This window comes from Protopterus annectens, chromosome 10.part0 (assembly GCF_019279795.1).
Source record: "Protopterus annectens isolate FY-2018-M chromosome 10.part0, PAN1.0, whole genome shotgun sequence".
Lineage (NCBI taxonomy): Eukaryota > Metazoa > Chordata > Ceratodontiformes > Protopteridae > Protopterus > Protopterus annectens.
The window spans coordinates 1,358,341,548-1,358,359,431 of NC_056744.1; the positions used below are offsets into that span (position 1 = coordinate 1,358,341,548).

At 35.9% G+C, this 17,884-nt stretch overlaps 1 protein-coding gene across 2 annotated transcripts in view; it reads right to left on the bottom strand.

Annotated features, from left to right (window-relative positions):
• The window catches only part of LOC122813598 (vitellogenin-like), a 1,233,092-nt gene extending 1,224,475 nt beyond the window's left edge, over positions 1-8,617 (bottom strand). For both annotated transcript variants that reach the window (XM_044086011.1, XM_044086010.1), the window contains exons 1-3: positions 8,560-8,617; positions 8,421-8,438; positions 8,160-8,311 (exon numbers count right to left, since the gene is read on the bottom strand). In XM_044086011.1, the coding sequence (XP_043941946.1) occupies positions 8,160-8,311; positions 8,421-8,438; positions 8,560-8,599 (210 nt within the window). In that variant the 5' untranslated portion in view covers positions 8,600-8,617. The remainder of the gene's footprint in view (positions 1-8,159; positions 8,312-8,420; positions 8,439-8,559) is intronic.
• Positions 8,618-17,884: the final 9,267 nt, after the last annotated feature.

Consider the following 17,884-nt stretch of genomic DNA (forward strand, 5'->3'; position numbering starts at 1 on the left):
TTCTTGTATCATTCTAAGGAGATCCAGTATCTGTCTGCTTGGGATGACATGGTCGACAGACCACAATGCATTGCCAGAGATGGCCTGCACCTGTTGACCCTGGGATTCCAGATACTGGCTAAGGCTCTTGCCGGCCCTATAGTGCCTTTTTTAGGCAAGATTCAAATGACACATTCACCACCATAACAGGGACAGGCAAGCAAAATCTGTGGGTAATACTACTCAATGGTAGAAGTCTAAATCTCAAAATGCACTCACTTGAGGCACTCCTTAAAATGGAGAACATTGATATCTGTGCAGTGACTGAGACCTGGTTCAAGGCTCCAGAGAGCACCCCTGCACTACCAGGCTATAACTCATACCACACTTTTCGGCCATGTAACCTGGACCAAAACACCAAAGGTGGAGGTGTGTCCATATTCATTAAGGATATCCACACCTCCAGGCTAGTTGCTCAGCATAATGCATCTGAGGTTATCCATGTGCAACTAACAAAACTGCAATCCAAAGAGTAGCTTGCTACAGATCCCCCACCATGCCCCAGGATTCCCACTCATCTTTTCTTGATGTACTAGAAAATATTAGGGTTCAACCAAACACCCTAATAATGGGCAATTTCAACTACCCCACCTTTAACTGGGAAAACTACTCGTGTACCAACTCCTTCACACAAAGCTTTCTGGAATTCATAAACTCCAATGACCTGGATGAACTTATCCACACCCCCACCAGGGGAAACCATATCCTAGACCTAGTCATTACCAACATGAGTGACCGGTGTTCCACACCCGAAGTCAACTACTCATTGGTCCAATCCGACCATAAGCTAATCACCCTTGATATCCACATCCCACCCCGACCCCACCCTGCCATTAAGGAAACCACGGTAAAAAATTTCTCCAAATCCAACTTCATGCTTCTTAAAACAGAAGCGGTGAACTTCATGACACCCATGCAGATGGACAATACAGTTACGACTGCTGAATCCTACACAAATGCACTCTATAAGCACTTACACGAGTGCATGGATCATGCTATCCCAAACACAACGAAGATGCTATCCTCAAAAAAAAGGAAGCTAATCTGGTGGTCCCCTGCCATAAACAAACTGTACAACAGAAGGAAGAAATTCTTGCAAAAGAGATTAAAATCCCATAAATGGAGGAGCTCCCTGGTCAGCCTCAGTAAGAAGATGAGATCCCTTATAAGATCCTTCAAAGCTAGCTACGAAAACAAAATTGCCACTGATTCTAAGGACAACCACAAAGCATTCTATAGCTATGTCAAGAATCTCAATGGCAACACCCAGATCTGCTCTGAGTTACAGCACAATGGCATGAAAATTACAGAACCAAATGATATTGCCAACATCCTGGCAGATAGATTCAGTGCTAACTTTACCCCCCCCTCACCCCCTAAAGGGCCCATATCTATACAGGAAAAATGCAGAGTCTCTGTAATCACAACTACACAGGTAAAAGCTGCACTCTCTAAAGCCAAAAACACAGCATCCATGGGACCGGACAACATCCCAGGCTGCATTTTACACAAACTTCAGAATGAATTGGCTTCCCACCTAAGCACCATGTTCAATCATAGCCTCACATCAGGCTTTGTGCCCAATGAATGGTGTACAGCAACAGTTATCCCACTCCACAAAGGGGGAGCCACCACTGATCCCGGGAACTATCGTCCTATTAGCCTGACGAGCCTGGTCTGCAAGGCCTTGGAACATATCATCATGGAACTCATAAACAAAGACATTGGTAACCTCCAAACTCTGGATCCCACCCAGTTAAGGTTTGTGAAAGGCAGATCATGTCTCCTGAACCTAATCGACTTCTCTGAGGCAGTCACCAAAACCGTAGATGAGGGTAAGATGGTTCACACAGCCTATCTTGACCTCGCCAAGGCTTTCAACACCATCCGCCATTCTGGAATTATAGATAAACTCACTAAACTAGGTATAAATCCCTATGTCACAAGATGGATTGCCAACTGGCTCACTGACAGAATCCACACTGTAAAAGTTGCACACTCCAAATCTGACCTCAAACCAGTGACAAGTGGATTACCACAGAGTTCAGTCCTGGGACCTCTCCTGTTTGGTATCTACTTCTCTGAAGTACAGGCTAACACAGAAGGCCTCTGGTGACTGCAAACTAGGAGCCATAGTAGAGTCCCTAAATGATGTGGAAATCCTACAGAAGAGCCTTACTGAGACAGATGCCTGGTGTCAAAGTCATGGCCTCAAGCTCAATGCCAAAAAGTGCATTGTCATCCCCTTTGGTAAAAACTCTGTACCCATGAATTACTACGTAGACAGCAGTCTACTTAACACTGAATGTGTGCTAAGAGACCTTGGGACCCAGGTGGACAGTGGTCTGTCTTTTGATAGTCACATCGCCACAGTAGTCAGGAAGTCCTTCTACGTGGCACACCTCATCTTAAAAGGGTTCTCATCCAGGAAAAAAGAGGTCATTGTTCCCCTCTACTCGACACTCATTAGACCCATTATAGAGTACAATGCCCCTTTTGGAATGTACCTCACAAGACATCTGCAGCAGCTGGAAAGTCCACAGAAGTACCTCACAAAGAGGATTATTGGCCTCAAACAGATGCCCTACACTGACAGTCTCAAAAAAATCCAACTTTACTCCATAGCATATCGCCTACTCTGAGGTGATCTCTGCCTAATATATAAAGCTATGTCAAACCCAGAGCTGTTGGACATGCTACACGTAAAGAAATCCCAATCCCTCCAAGCTACATGATCTAGGGACCTAAACCTTGTCACCACAATAAACAGGACATGCTGGAGGGATAGATTACTGTCCCAGAGACTTCCCATACTCTGGAACATGCTACCCATCTATGTCAAGCAAAGTTTTTCATTAGCACTCTTCAAGAAAAATCTTGATGAGTGGATGGGAAATAGGAAATACACCCCGGGGATCACTTCTGTGGCTCTGCTCGATAGGGGCACAGGAAAATAACTTTCTTGGGTGGCGTAAGCCAGAGAACCTTGTTGGCTAGGCTTACGTAGGCCCTCGGGCCAATAGCCTAGTACCTACCTATGAACCTATGAACCTATACTGAATCACAAGAACACCTTCAGTGGCTGAAGAAACATCAAACTGGCACAAAACAATAGTTTAAAGGCTTTAATTGCATAAAAAACACAAAAATGCTGAATCAAGCGCTTTCACCTGACTAATACCAGGCTTTATCAAGATACCAAAAAGTTAAAACAACCATTCTTATATATAATTAGATACAGTCACATGATAGTTAATTGTAAATAATTATTCTCATTAAAAACTTTTTAAAAAGACATTACATAGTAAATAAATAACTTAGAAAAATGTCATTAATTGCACATACCATATACAGTATTTGACTAAAAAATGAATGTAACCACAAGTTAATTTAATTTAAAATGTGTTATAATAAAAAATGTATTGTAATAAATATATATCAACATTTTCATAATTTTGCTCTTCTCATCCTAAGAATACTTTTAATGCTAACATTGTCATTAAGACCAGGGGGTTTTGAAGCATCTAACCTTAGTTGCCAAAATAGTTCTCTATATTCGAGAAATGTTTCCTGATCACCCCCTCTTTGGTCTTGTAAAACTTGTTCCAAGACCAAAAACTTTAACTGCATGTTAGGGCACTGGATAGAATCTTTCATAGGTGTCTTGTCTTTCTCTTTTAGTTTTTCCAGTATAGGTTTGTCTTATATCTCTACAGTGGGTCTGTCTTTACACTGTATATACATAAAAATGTTAGCATTGCAGACACCTAAATATACTATACCTCTTTAAAAAATACCTAATTAAATTACCCTGAAATATATTTAAATTTCTCTTAAAATTACTATATTTTAAAATTTTAAAATAAAATGACACTGGCTGATTTCTTCCACATTTAATCTACTTAAACAAGTGGATGTCTGATTTCTAACTACGATTTTTTTACCATCATATAAACCTTTAAGTTTGTGTCCCTTCTTTCACAAAACTAGGCTCTGAGGTATCTACGTAAGCATGTCTTCCTCAAGTGTCAATGGCCAGTATTATTTTAACACAGTTGATTCATAATAGCATGTAGTATTTAAAAATAAATAATGAACGGTATTTGTTCAAAAATGTGCCTTCCCTCCCTGTTTTTCTTGACTGTCTGCTCCAAGCCTCAATAATGGGTATTTTTATTTCCTATTTAGTAATACTTTCTAAAGCCAGTTTATTGATCAAACTTATTGGATAACCTCTAGATTTATTCTTCTTTTTTTATTCCTTTTTTCTCAAAATGCAAGTAAGAATTTGAGAAAGTGACAAAAAATTAAAAAATTAGATTTAAAGTTTGAATTGAAAATTGACAAATGGGTAAATACAATGTTCTCATAAATTACATTACTTGATTAATTGTATGAAATTAGTAAACAAAGAAGATGTTAAAATATGACAAGAAAATATAAAAAATATGTTCCTCAAAATATCCCACAAAATCACTACCAATACAAAATTCCCAAAAATGCCAAAAATAAAATAAAAATTAGTAATAAAATAAAATTATAAAAAATAAAAATATCAATATTTGCATAATCTGAGGCTAATGCCAATAATGTAGAACCCCATTTGCATATGTTGATACCCTTTCTTTTTTAGTATTTCTTCTTTAAGTAGTAGAAATAAAATTAGAGAACAATCAATCCAAGAACCCACTCCATAATCAAACTATAATAACCAAAACCAGATTTGTGTGCCCAATACATTGAACCATTCTAAGCCAGTGAGTATGATGTGGGATGAAATAAAATAACTCCACAATATCGATGGTAACCATTGGGTTGGGTGGGTTTTCAATCCCTTTCTTTCAATTTAAGAATTAATATGAGTCTCTACATACATACTCTCATGTTTTGCTTTACTACATTACTACATTTTTTTCCCAGTGGTTAATACATGCCACCTACTAAACTACCAGCTAAAGAAACTAAAAAACTAAACTGAGGTACCTTTTAGGTATTCCTAATTATTCCAATATCTGGGGTCTTGGGCTTATCCACCACATATAAGTAGTTGTATAACTTTTTGTTTATTGCACATTAAAAAATCAAACAAATAAAATAGTAAGAAACTTTTAGTAGTTTTAGTGTAGAAAATAAATACCTCTCATACTGCTGGGCATATGAACCTATGTTGTACAGAGAAGGTTTGGAATGTATTATACATATATATATATATATATATATATATATATATATATATATATATATATATATACACACACACACACACACACACACACACACACACACACACACACACACACAGAAAGAGAGAGAGAATGGTAATGAAACTCACTGAGCATTTCCTTAGTTGAATGTTGGCAGATATAATTCTTTTTTTTTACTGAGGTTTTCTTGTTGTAAGATGTTATTACTGGGGCCAGCATTGCTGATAACGCATATAAAATATATGTTAGCAGTGCTGGTGTTAGGGCACTATCAGTATTTAAACTTCCATGATCTCAGTGTCAATATGTTTCTATGCACCAAGAAACAATGCTAGCTAGTTGTATGATGGTGCGTAAAAGTGCTTTAATGTATTCCAGCTTCTCTAGTGTGGTGGTGGAGTTAGCATACATATGCAAGGAGACTGTATGTAAGTATGTAGAGAAACTGTACAGAAATGCATTAGGTTAATGATTAATTGTAGGTGGATATGATAAAGTAAACTACAGTCAAACTGCATTCTCAGCAGATGCCGCGCTCAGTACTTATATTTAGAGTTTGTAGACTAGGGAAGTGCACACTATATAACGTTCAATACAGCCATTTCTCTTGCTCTCTCTCTTTCTCTGTCTACAGTGCATTACAGCTCAGAAGAGTAAAAGCTTTTTGTGTTGTTAAATAAGAGTGAATGCTCAGAAAAGCAAATGCTCTCTTTGCATGTATTTCAGCCTGCTGGCTGTATTCTGTATGAGAAAATCTTAAAGTCTGACAAGGAATTGTCTTTACCTTGCTGCTGTGCAATTTCGTAGTAGTTATATATAGTCAGCAGGGGGGCTGGGGTGCAGGGAGGACTTGCCCCCTGCAAAAATATTAGTGTTATTCGTTTTGTATTTTTAAATAATTTTTGATATGATCTAAAATGATTGCTGTCTTTTTCATTTTCCGTTTTCAGAGTTCAGTGTTTTTATATATATGCATATACACTTATGGTTTCACTTCAGAATCCCGAACTATCACGATCCTGAACTTCATAATCCGGAAGCCCAAAATCCTGAAAACTCAAAATCCTGAATTCCAAAATACTGAAAATATATAGGACACAAAGAATGACAATATTCCAGTACAAGGACACACAGAAACACATACAAGACAAAGGGTAGCACTTTTCACCAAGTATGGGCAGGAGGACAAGCCCCCCTGCACCCCTCATGTGGGGGCTGTGCCCCCCACACCCCCTGCTAATTAAATATATGAACTCCAAGAATGTACTCCACAGAAAAAAATGGCAAACATACCATCACATGTTTCACAACTGCCTCTTGCAACCTTAGTAATGTTCCATTTAAACTTGCTATACTACAGCATAACTCATGATTGTGTGAAGTGCAATCTTGGAGTTGATATATTTAATTAGCAGGGGGTGTGGGGACGCAGCCCCCCACATGGGGGATGCATGGGGGGCTTGCACCTGCTTACATCTGATGGAATGTAATATGGTTTGTGTTGTCTATAGTCAGTATATGTATCCTGTGTGTTTTCAGTCTTTTGGGATTCAGGATTTTGAGTTTTCAAGATTTTTAATTTTCAGGATTTTCGGCTTCCAGATTATGAAGTTCAGGATTGTGATATTTCAGGATTCTGAAGTGAAACCACATACACACACACACACACACATATATATATATATATATATATATATATATATATAAATGTATCTCTCTCTCTCTCTCTCTCTCTATATATATATATATATATATATATATATATATATATATATATATATATCTACCGCGCACACACACACACACACACACACACACACACACACACACACACACACATTTATGTATAGAAACAGAGATGCATATTTAAAAAAAAAATTTACTCAAAATAACTCATTTTACTGTTTATGGCTCTTAAGGAATTTTCTTGCCCAGTTTGTTCCATGTGTTCTTTTACAAATACTTAAGATAGTAATGAATAAGACAGCTTCTCAAATGAGCTTGCCATGCTTGTAAGTTACTAGTAGGAGAGGTCAATATATATACATATCTTGTATAGGCACCCATTAAAATTGTACTCAAACTATTTTAAGCAGCATAAAATAAGTATGAAAAACAAAATACATTGCATACATATCTCTCACTTCTCCAGATTTTCACAGAATGTCCACATTTTTGCCTAAGATTTTTCATCTGTTTCCCTTAAAACTGTGGTTTTCTGTCAAATCACTGGCAAGTCATTGAGGAAGGAAGTCAGAAAATAATGGCAGACATTTGATTTTCAGACTTCATACCCTTCAGAAAATTCATGGGAATGCAAAACCTGTTATTCTATCAACTTTCTAAGTGTGCAAGGGTAATATTTAGAAAGTATCCCTATTTTTCGGCCTTCATCCCCCTCTCATTATTTGGGGCTTTTTCCAGATTTTTTGTTCTAAGAGGTTGAGAGGTTTGATTGCATACCAGGTTTGATATTGCAACTGGTGTAAAAAAGACACTTCATAAAATCAAGTGTATGTATCTCTACCAACTTAGTAGCCAAAGTAATTGTGAAATTAATGCAAAAGCTACTAGCGGCTGCATTTATTTTACTTTCTTTTACTAACTCACCTCTTGCCCTAACAGATGCTTCATGAAATAACATAGTAAATTATATGCCATTAGGAAACAAGTCATTAGTTTGGCTGATTGTTTTTATCACTGATACAGTTTTCACTGATAGATTTTATGATGGATTAAATTTTACTGGGCTGACAAAACTAAATTAATAAAAGCATCTTGCTTAAACAGTTTGTTATATTAAAATACATGAAAAGTTTGTGACCACTACTTTTGCCTTTCACTGTATGATAAACATGCAAAACTAAGATATTATTTTAGGTCAACCAATTGGTCATTCATTGCAATTGTATTTACCTTCAGTACATAATTATGTGATCCAGCTTCCCCAATTTCAACTTTGCAGTTTATTTTCACTCCACTTCTGGCTAAACCTCCTTCAGGAAATCCCGTTAACACAACACTTTCATAACGGTAGACATAGGCCTTGCCTTGACTGAAATTAGGTTCTAGAATTAAAGATTACGATAATAAGCTGGTAGTTTTACCACTTGCAAGTCTTAATAAGAATGTGCATCGGATAATGTTTTCATTATTAAACCAAAAGTAAACACTTACCAATATTAGACTGACTCCCTACAAACAGAAAGAAAAGATAAGTACAATAAATGGCCTAAGTTAAAAATACATCTTACTTTGTTATATTTTCTTTGATAATCACTGTTACAAACTACAAAAAAGTAGGGTATGCACTTACCCACAATTGTGAGGGTCAACGCTAACACAATGGCTCTCATAGTGCAGTAACAGGTAGTTGGGAAACTTTCTCAGATTTTATAGCAAACAAGTAATACTCACATGACCGTGTTTGGAACTACTTTCACTGAAATAAGCATTTTATTTATCAAAGTACCAACAAAATCCAGGAGGTCACTCAGACCTTTCTAAAACTTATTGCCAGGTCACTGCTTGCCAAAGTAACACAAACAAAAATGCTGATATCACAGGTTGAATGTTTGCAGCTAAAGAAAAGTTATTTAATGAATAGACTGGAAGAAAAATATATTTTCAAAAGATTTGAAACAAAATATTCAGTTTACATGGGTTCTGAATAATGTATTGAAAATAGAAGTTATCTGTCCAATATGAACAAAGCAGGAAAAAAAATAAAATGTTTGTGTCTTTCAGCTTTTCCCGGTTAGGGGTCGCCACAGCGGAACTCCGGTCCGCTAATGATTGGCAGTTGATTTTTACGTACCGGCTTGCCAGGCCTGACGTACAACCTTCAACGAAGGTACGCTCATTCACGCATGTTTAAATGCAGAAGACGCTCTAGGTAAGAATCGAACCGGACAGCGTCTTACTGTGAAGCGACAACGCTACCGCAACACCACCACAGCGAATAGGAAAAAAAATAAAATAATAAGGCAAATTGAAGTGAAATTGCGTGATCTGTCATAAATCACTCCTTCTGCACAATTTCATTTATTACGATGTACTTTTTTAAGCAGAAAAATGAACCAGTTCTTTAATGACCCCATTCATCTATGACACAACTCTTAAGACCAAGGGTAAATGCAGCATATATTGGTACTGATAAAAGGCTCATTCAGTCATCGTGTTTTAATGAAGGTGGGATAAAGTGACACTTAGAAGTAGAAATCATGCAAAATTCAGACAGACAATGGGTCAGGATTGATTCCCAGATTTGAGGACTGGAAAAATAACATTAGCTACCTTGGTATCAATTCAAATGCACTTTTACTAATGGCTGATGCAGATACTTGTGTAGAATAAGAGAGCATTTCATTGTGGGAATACATTTTGGGGCATGCTCAGCTTTCCTACACCTCTCATTGCAAGGAAGTGTAGCAGAATGCAACATTTGCTCTTGTTCTATATATTAACAGTGCCAGTTTAGCTCAAAATTGTATCTATATTAACTTAACAGAACAGTTCCAAGATGTTAAGTATGTCTTATTAAACTACATCAAGTCTGTGCTCCACCTTTGGAGTCATGTTATATTGAAAACAAGGCATATTATGTACTGCTGTGCAGTCTTTCAAAGACAAGGTGCTATCCACAAAACAGAAATATTATGGGAATACGGAGTTATCATTTTTTTTTTATGATATAATGAAACAGAGGTGATCCCAGCATGTGGTCCTTGACTATGTCCTTGACTATGTCTGAAACATTGAGCAGTATAATAACACATATCCACACATAATACGTAGTTATGTGGGCAGAACCAGATGCAGTTCTAATACCTAGCACTTGCCTATGTCTGTAACTTTGAACAGTATCATAACAAACATTGTCATGTAGTGTGCAGTCATGCAAAGTAAGCCAGGGGCAGTTTTAATGCATAATCATTGCCTACCACTGCAGTACCGAACAATGCATGGCATGGAGTGTGCAGGCTCCTGACAGTGGCCCTAACTGTAGGATACAAAAATCCCTTTTTGGCAGTAATACAAATGCACTTCCATTTGGGATAGTAGTGAATGCTCACCTAAACAATCCATTATAAATATCCAAGAATGAAAAGTAAATTTCATTAGCTACAGAAAATAAAATATTTTGAAGTAATATCTCTCTGGACACCTCAAAATTTGCTAAAACTGAATTGACACAAAAGTATTCCTCAGTGCCATAATGCCATAGTTTAAGTAAAGAAATAAGAATTAAAAAAAGAAAGAAAAATAAGTGCCATGAGAGGGAGAGAGACTAATTTGACATTGAGCATGTAGGAGGAATTGCCATTAAACAGAATGGAACAGAGTGATGCATGAGGAAAAGCTGGAATACTTGTCATCTGCATGTTTCAAACTAGAGCAGAAGGTACAGGTAGAAGTGGCTTACTACAGTACTAGGATACAGGCTAGCATTGTGAACCAGTACTATTTAAGTCTGACAAAGAATATATTACTTTACACCAAAACTGGTGTGTGTGTGTGTGTGTGTGTGTGTGTGTGTGTGTGTGTGTGTGTGTGTGTGTGTGTGTGTGTGTGTGTGTGTGTGTGTGTGTGTGTGTGTGTGTGTGTGTGTGGTGGATCAAGGTGTCTGTGATATCTGAATGAAAGGAGAAATACTGGAAATAAAGGGGCAGTTACAAGGGGTTAACTGTGATAGTCAACTTACCCAGCAGCAATAGTTAATACATTACTGCCGGTATTCTTGTAAAAGAATGCACCATTTTCTTGGGCTAAAATACAATCTGAAATAATGTAAAGAATATTTTTGTATACATAACATTGCAAAGTATGCAGAGTTTAATTAAAGAAAAGGCATTCAGACATGAAAATAACATGAAAACTGCAACTGAATAGTAATCCAAATTTAAGCCTGAGCCCTGACTCTGAAGCTTTGAGGCAAAGGTGTTAACCATATGTAGTTAATTTTCTAACAAGAAATAAAACAATTGTGATCTGAACTCTGAATATTCACTGTGTGGCTGATTTATAGTACAACAACACCTTCAGTGATCACTGTACACAAGCTACAGGAATTCCCTATCCACACCACTACAAGTCAACTAGTGTGTGATGTGGCTAACTCAACACTATCAAACAATTAGTATTTGATGTGGATATCCCACTACTGCAAAACAATTAATATGTGATACCCATGCACTGGCCCAGTAATCAAAGAGCCTCAATCCTCACCACTAGCACCAGTGAGGGGCATGCACATTGCGAAGGATGACAAGTACACACACAGTAAAGTATAATTTCCCCTAAGAGCACACAGAGATCACAGTCAGTCTGGGGCTGGTTTCTACCTTTCTCTCCAGATCCCAAATATGACTCCCCACTGGCACAGTTATATGGTTCAGATCCAGATGAGTAGTCAAGTCACAACCTCCAGCACTCTCTCTGTCCAACCAGTACTTCGTGTCCCTGCCCAAGTAGCTGACACGCACATACTTTAAGGTTTGAGTTATATACAAACACACAGACACTCCTGGAGAAGGCTGGCACAGATTCTCCAGCTATGCCCCTTTATGCCAAGGCTATAAGGTAGTAATCCACTGTCACCAACTACTCCTATCAGCTACTATACAGGCCCTTACCAAAGGGTGTCCAATTCTACTCTGCAATGTTATTATTATCCAAAGTGTAACCCAGGACTAAGGCTGTTGGAGTGGCTTATGCAGTATCACCAAATACATGCAAGTACTCCCAGAGCTTAAATTATCTCTACACAAAACAGCCACAGTTGAAATGTTTAAAATATTTAATAATAAATAATAACAAAAGACAATATATATTACTTCAACACAATGACATTACAGAGTTCAGAGATCACAGGGAAATGCGTTAAAATAATACTGTAGAATAGTCTGACATAAATATAGAAAACTATATACTAATCTGGCTATTTCTATCTGTCTTTAACAGAAATCACTGTTCTAAATAAATATCTTACTTACAGACAAAGGCAGAGTGCTGGTGAGTTGATGTGTTCAGGTTCAGACAAAATCCAAAATGCTCTCCTTTCTTTCTGTCCATAAATTGATAACACAGTACTGCTGAGTCATTTCAGATTACATCATTCTTAACAGTTCTGATTTAGTTTCCCAGGCTAACAGAAACTCATAATTTACATTTCTTTTTGTAATCTGTACCCGCAGGAAGCCACATCAATAAAAGACATTTTACATGTAAAACCTTAGTAATTATCCCTTAAATTAAAACAATAGAAAGAATTTCTTAGTCCAGACATCCTGTCTCCGAGTTGGAGATCAGTTATAAAATGCTTGACTTATCAGCTTTCTTCCAGCAGGGTGTACTGTGGTTACATTTTTGAAGCCCAGTGCAACATATAGTTTAATTCTAACATATAGTTCTCTTTACATTTGTAGAACAAGCCTGCGGATTACATTAATATTTACAATGACATAGAATTATTTACAAAATTCTATCTAGCTAGGCTCGCAGCCTGCACAGTTAGCATAACATTAACAACAGTAATCTCTCTCTCTCTCTCGCTCTCTTTCTCTCTCTCTATATATATATATATATATATATATATATATATATATATATATATATATATATCTACATACACATACACCCCTTACCTCCCACACCACCAAAACATTATACAACAAGACAAACCCTCTAAATTCAGAGTTTCAAACTGAAAAAAATAAATGAATACAATGAAAAAATTATTGATTTATCTGAATTAGAGTCAACATGTTCCTCCACATTATTAAACCAAAATCAATTAAAATATCTGATGGTTCTATAACTTTATGTAAAATAACACATCCAAGGCATTCAATATGTATTATTAGAAAACTGCTTTACAATGAGAACAGTGATGTTTTCCAGAATTTCAGTAAATTTATTACTGGATGACCAAAGTAGTGAAGTCTGACTGCACTGTAAGTGGAAAATATATGTGTATATCTACTAAAATGCTAATATTTATATAATATCTGTATTACAGTGTAGTGAAGCAAAACATTTAGAAGGAGAAACATCTCTGACTGATGTCCCCTCAAAAACATTTGTCTAAAGATTTATATGATTCTGTCTCGGTCATTTGACTACAAATGTCATGAGATCTTCAGGGCATGAACCATTCATTAAGCATTAAGTCATATTTGATAACTCAGCTGTTTTTTCAATTAACCATAAACCAGATACATCAATTTCATTCTGATAGTCATCTATACTCAATGCCCATTTTATCCAAGAAAAAGTTTATAAGGAAATTACCCTTATCCTGCTTCTATCCAAACATCATGCTCAGACAATTTAGAGCTAATGCATGTCTTTGGAGTGTGGGAGGAAACTAGAGTGCCCAATGAAAACCCAAACAAACAGAGAGACCATGTGCAGATGCCACATAGAAGATGCCCCACCTGAGAACTGAAATAGGAAACCTCTTGCTGTGAGGTGACAATACTATCCCCTGTGCCACTGTGCCACCCCACTATACCACTTTGCCACCTTCTGTATTTGTTTAAAATGCTATAGTTTTAATTTCCATTGTTTTAGTAAGTTTTACAATTTTTATAAACATGCCATAGCATTGCTAAAATAAAAGACTGCTACCTGCACAGCTATACAGCTCATAACATTAAGGTTATCAAGTTATATGTCAGAAAATATGGCATGGAGATAGATATAGGAATGGGACAGAAACATATGAGTATGGGATGGCCATTCTACATTAGTGTCAGTGGAAACAACTGTAACTGTATTCTGAATCAACCACTATTCAGTCATAAAATGTACGAAAAGCAACTGCAGCCATAGCCATTAGGTGTCTGTACGCCATTTAATGCAAAACCTCTGCACTATGCCAGTTGATTATTGACATTTTACCATTTATAATTAAAATGGGATATAAGATGTGTAATGGTCAGCTAACCTAAACCACTTTCCTTCTCTATGTCTACCATTAACTTTGAAGGATTGTAACCTATGATTACAATTTTTGTACTTCTGTGCTTGAAGCTCAATGCCTGCTTAATGTCATCAGGCTCCTGATTTACTTTGTAAATGCATGGTTGGAGAAGCCTTATTATGATTTCAGTTTTTTGAAGAAACATATAGACTGTAGACAGGACTCCTGAAATCTTATCCAAAACTATCCAATGTTCAGGGAACATGAGTTTTACTGTTTTTGTAAGAAAGGAATGCATTGTAAGCAGGAAAACTCTAGCCCTCCCAGGTGGCCTAGCTAGTTAAAATGAGCTGCACCTGGAAGAAATAGTGAGCATAAGTAATCAGCATGAAGGAAAGGACGTCCAGTATCTGAGTTTGACTGATATAACTGGCATGGTTGGTCAGAATAACTACAATTTTGAATTACCTTCACTTAGTACAATGTTATCTGAGTGCAAATTGTTTATTGTTTGTGTGATTTCCTCACATAATTTGACTTAAATTAGTAGTTGCTTTAATTTCTTTGAAGTCTGGAGTTATTGATTGTGATATTTTTGTTTCTTTTAAAATTCTTTAATTGTTTATTGTTGAAAATGCATATAATTACTGCATAACAATTTGCTGAAGCATAAGTCTCTTGTCCAGTGTATTAAACTCTCTCTCTCTCTCTCTCTCTCTCTATATATATATATATATACACACACACACATGTATACATATATATATATATATATATATATATATATATATATATATATATATATATATATATATGTATATATATGCATACATATATATATATATACATATATACATATATATATATATATATATATATATATATATATATATATATATATATATATATATATATAGGTAACAAATGAAAACATCGGAAACTTGTGTTACTCATGTGAAAGCGTGAATGGATGTTGGATGATTTCCTTACTATTACTGATAGTAAATGTAAACTTATCTGTACAAATTCTACAACCTGAAAACTGTTGTTACATATATTAATGACTACATTGATAAGGTAAATAGCATTAGCAAATTTCAAATCAAACGCATTTTACATACATACACATATTTCAAGCACTGGCATTGATCCCCTTGCCAATATACCAAAACACTTTTTCCTTTAATAAGTATCTAGGCTGTTCTTAAAAATATCTAAAGATAGAAAAAATATCTAAACTCCCACTTGCTTAAATGTAATTTTGTAGTCTGTTCCATGCATCAGCTGCTCTGTCAGAGAACCAATTAGTACACATCTCATTCCTATAGAATCTTCTACATAGGTTGTCTGATGATTCTCTAGTACTTTTTGATAACCACAAACATTCCCAGAGATAGTTGCCCTATATACCTGAATAAGAACTCCTCTTATTTATCTATAACAGACACTGTACAATTTCAGATATTTTAGTCTTTCATAATAACTTTAATTTTTACATCCATGGATGCCCTTGGTGTCATTCCCGCTGTACTCTTTCCAGTTTACTCTTGCTTGTTTTATTATAAGGTTTCCACATTGTAATTCCATACTCATGTTTGGGTCTAATGTAGCTGACAAATGACTTCATCATTTCTGATTTCCTAGACTTTATAAATCTTTTTATACAACCTATAGTTCTATAACTATCATTAAACAATTGGTTGATAAGATTAGAAAAACTCAAAGCTAAATCTACCCATATACCCAGGTTCTTAAATGAATCTACAGTTTCAATCACTGTGTGCTGTATTTAACATTTACCTTTCAGTTTATGTCTCCCAAATCTCACATGCTTAGTTTTTGATGCATTTGTCAGTATATTATTCTCAGTGTCCAAATGGTCAATTTAGTCAAGTTCTTTTACAGACATGCCTTATCTGTAACACATGTAATCAATTTATCCAATTTCAGGTCATCTGCATATAGACTATAGAACACAGGTCTGAAGGATACAATGTAAACAAGTAAGGATCTGCGACAGAGCCCCTTGGGACACCCTGACTTTAACCAAAATTTTCACCTGTCCAGTTGTTGTATGATACTTGCCATGTCCTATCTGTAAATCATGCAGCTATCCATTTTATCAAGAGTACATCGATACCTAGCTGTTCTAAATTATTGATCAATGTTATGTGTATGACCCTGTCAAGTGCTGAAGCTAAATCTATATAAATTACATCACAGCACAATCAGCACAAATTTTCATTCATAACTGTTATTATTGTGTTATAGAACATCGTGTTACAGGTGGTAATATAGCTATTTTCCACATATACATGCTGATATATGAATTCAAGTACCAACATATTGAATTCTGGCAATAACTTATCAAATATTACCTTCTCCATTATTTTTCCACAACATGAAAGTAGACTTAAGGGTCTGTATGTACCCTGGGTTTGCCCTACTCCCCTTTCCCTTAAATGCAGGTTTAATAAGCTTGCATCTCCAATCTTAAGGAATTCCCACATATTTATATGACCTAGTAAATAATAGATATAATGGCACTGTAAGTTCTTGCTGAAGTGTTCTCAAATCATTATTACTAATTCCGCCTCTTCCCTGTGTTTAGTTTGGATCCAGTTTGCATAGTTATTTTTTCAATATAATCTAATTTGATTCAAAAAAGGTTAGGAGTTGAAATCATATCCATCCATCTATCCACCCACAACCTTTTTTTTCCATTTTTTACACATGGGGTTGGGGTGTCACTTCAACAATGGGAATCACCTAGAGCCAATGTTTACACTGCCAGGTGGCTAGCCCCTGCTGCAGTAGTTCTTCCACATCACACTCACATACACACCCATATCTATGGCCAGTTAAGTGAGGCCAATTAAAACCATATGCCAACATGTATATGTAAAAACTAGATCTATGCTTTTTATATGATGTTCTGTAAAACCATAGGAACAACTATAAATAGAAAATTGTGCTGTGATGTAATTTATATATGCTTATCTTCAGCCTTTGATAAGGTCATGCTAAAACACTGTCCAATAAATTAGAACAACAATGTATTAATGTAATCCTGATAAGATGGATAGCTGCATGGCTTACAAGTAGGACATGACAAGTATCATACAGCAAATGGACAGATGAAATTCTAGGTTGCTGTCAGGGTGTCCCACAAGGCTCTGTTCTAGACTAATACATATTTAGGTTGTATCTTTTAAATCTATCTTTTTCATCTCTTACAGGTAGGGCATGTCTGTATAGGAAATTGCTTAAATTGACAGTTTGGTCACAGGAGAATAATATACTGAAAAATGCAACAAAATCTAAGCATATAAGATTTAGGAGAAATAAACTGCAAGGTGAGTATTTTAATACAGTGCACAATGAATAAAGCTGTGGATTCTTTTAAGGACTTGTGTATATGGATAGGCCCAGCTTTGAGTATTTCTGACTAAATAAACCAATTTGCTAATGACAGTTATAGACTGTACTAAAAGATTTTATAAAGTCTAGGAAATCAGAAATTATGAAACTAAAGCATGGAATAGTAATAATAATAATAATAATAATAATAATAATAATAATAATAATATGGAAGCCTTGTAATAATGCTACGATGAGTAAATTGGAAAGAGTACAGTGGGGATTTATGAAGGGCATCCATGGAAATTATATGGTGTCGAAATAAATATTGGAAGGAAACCTTATTCACATATAT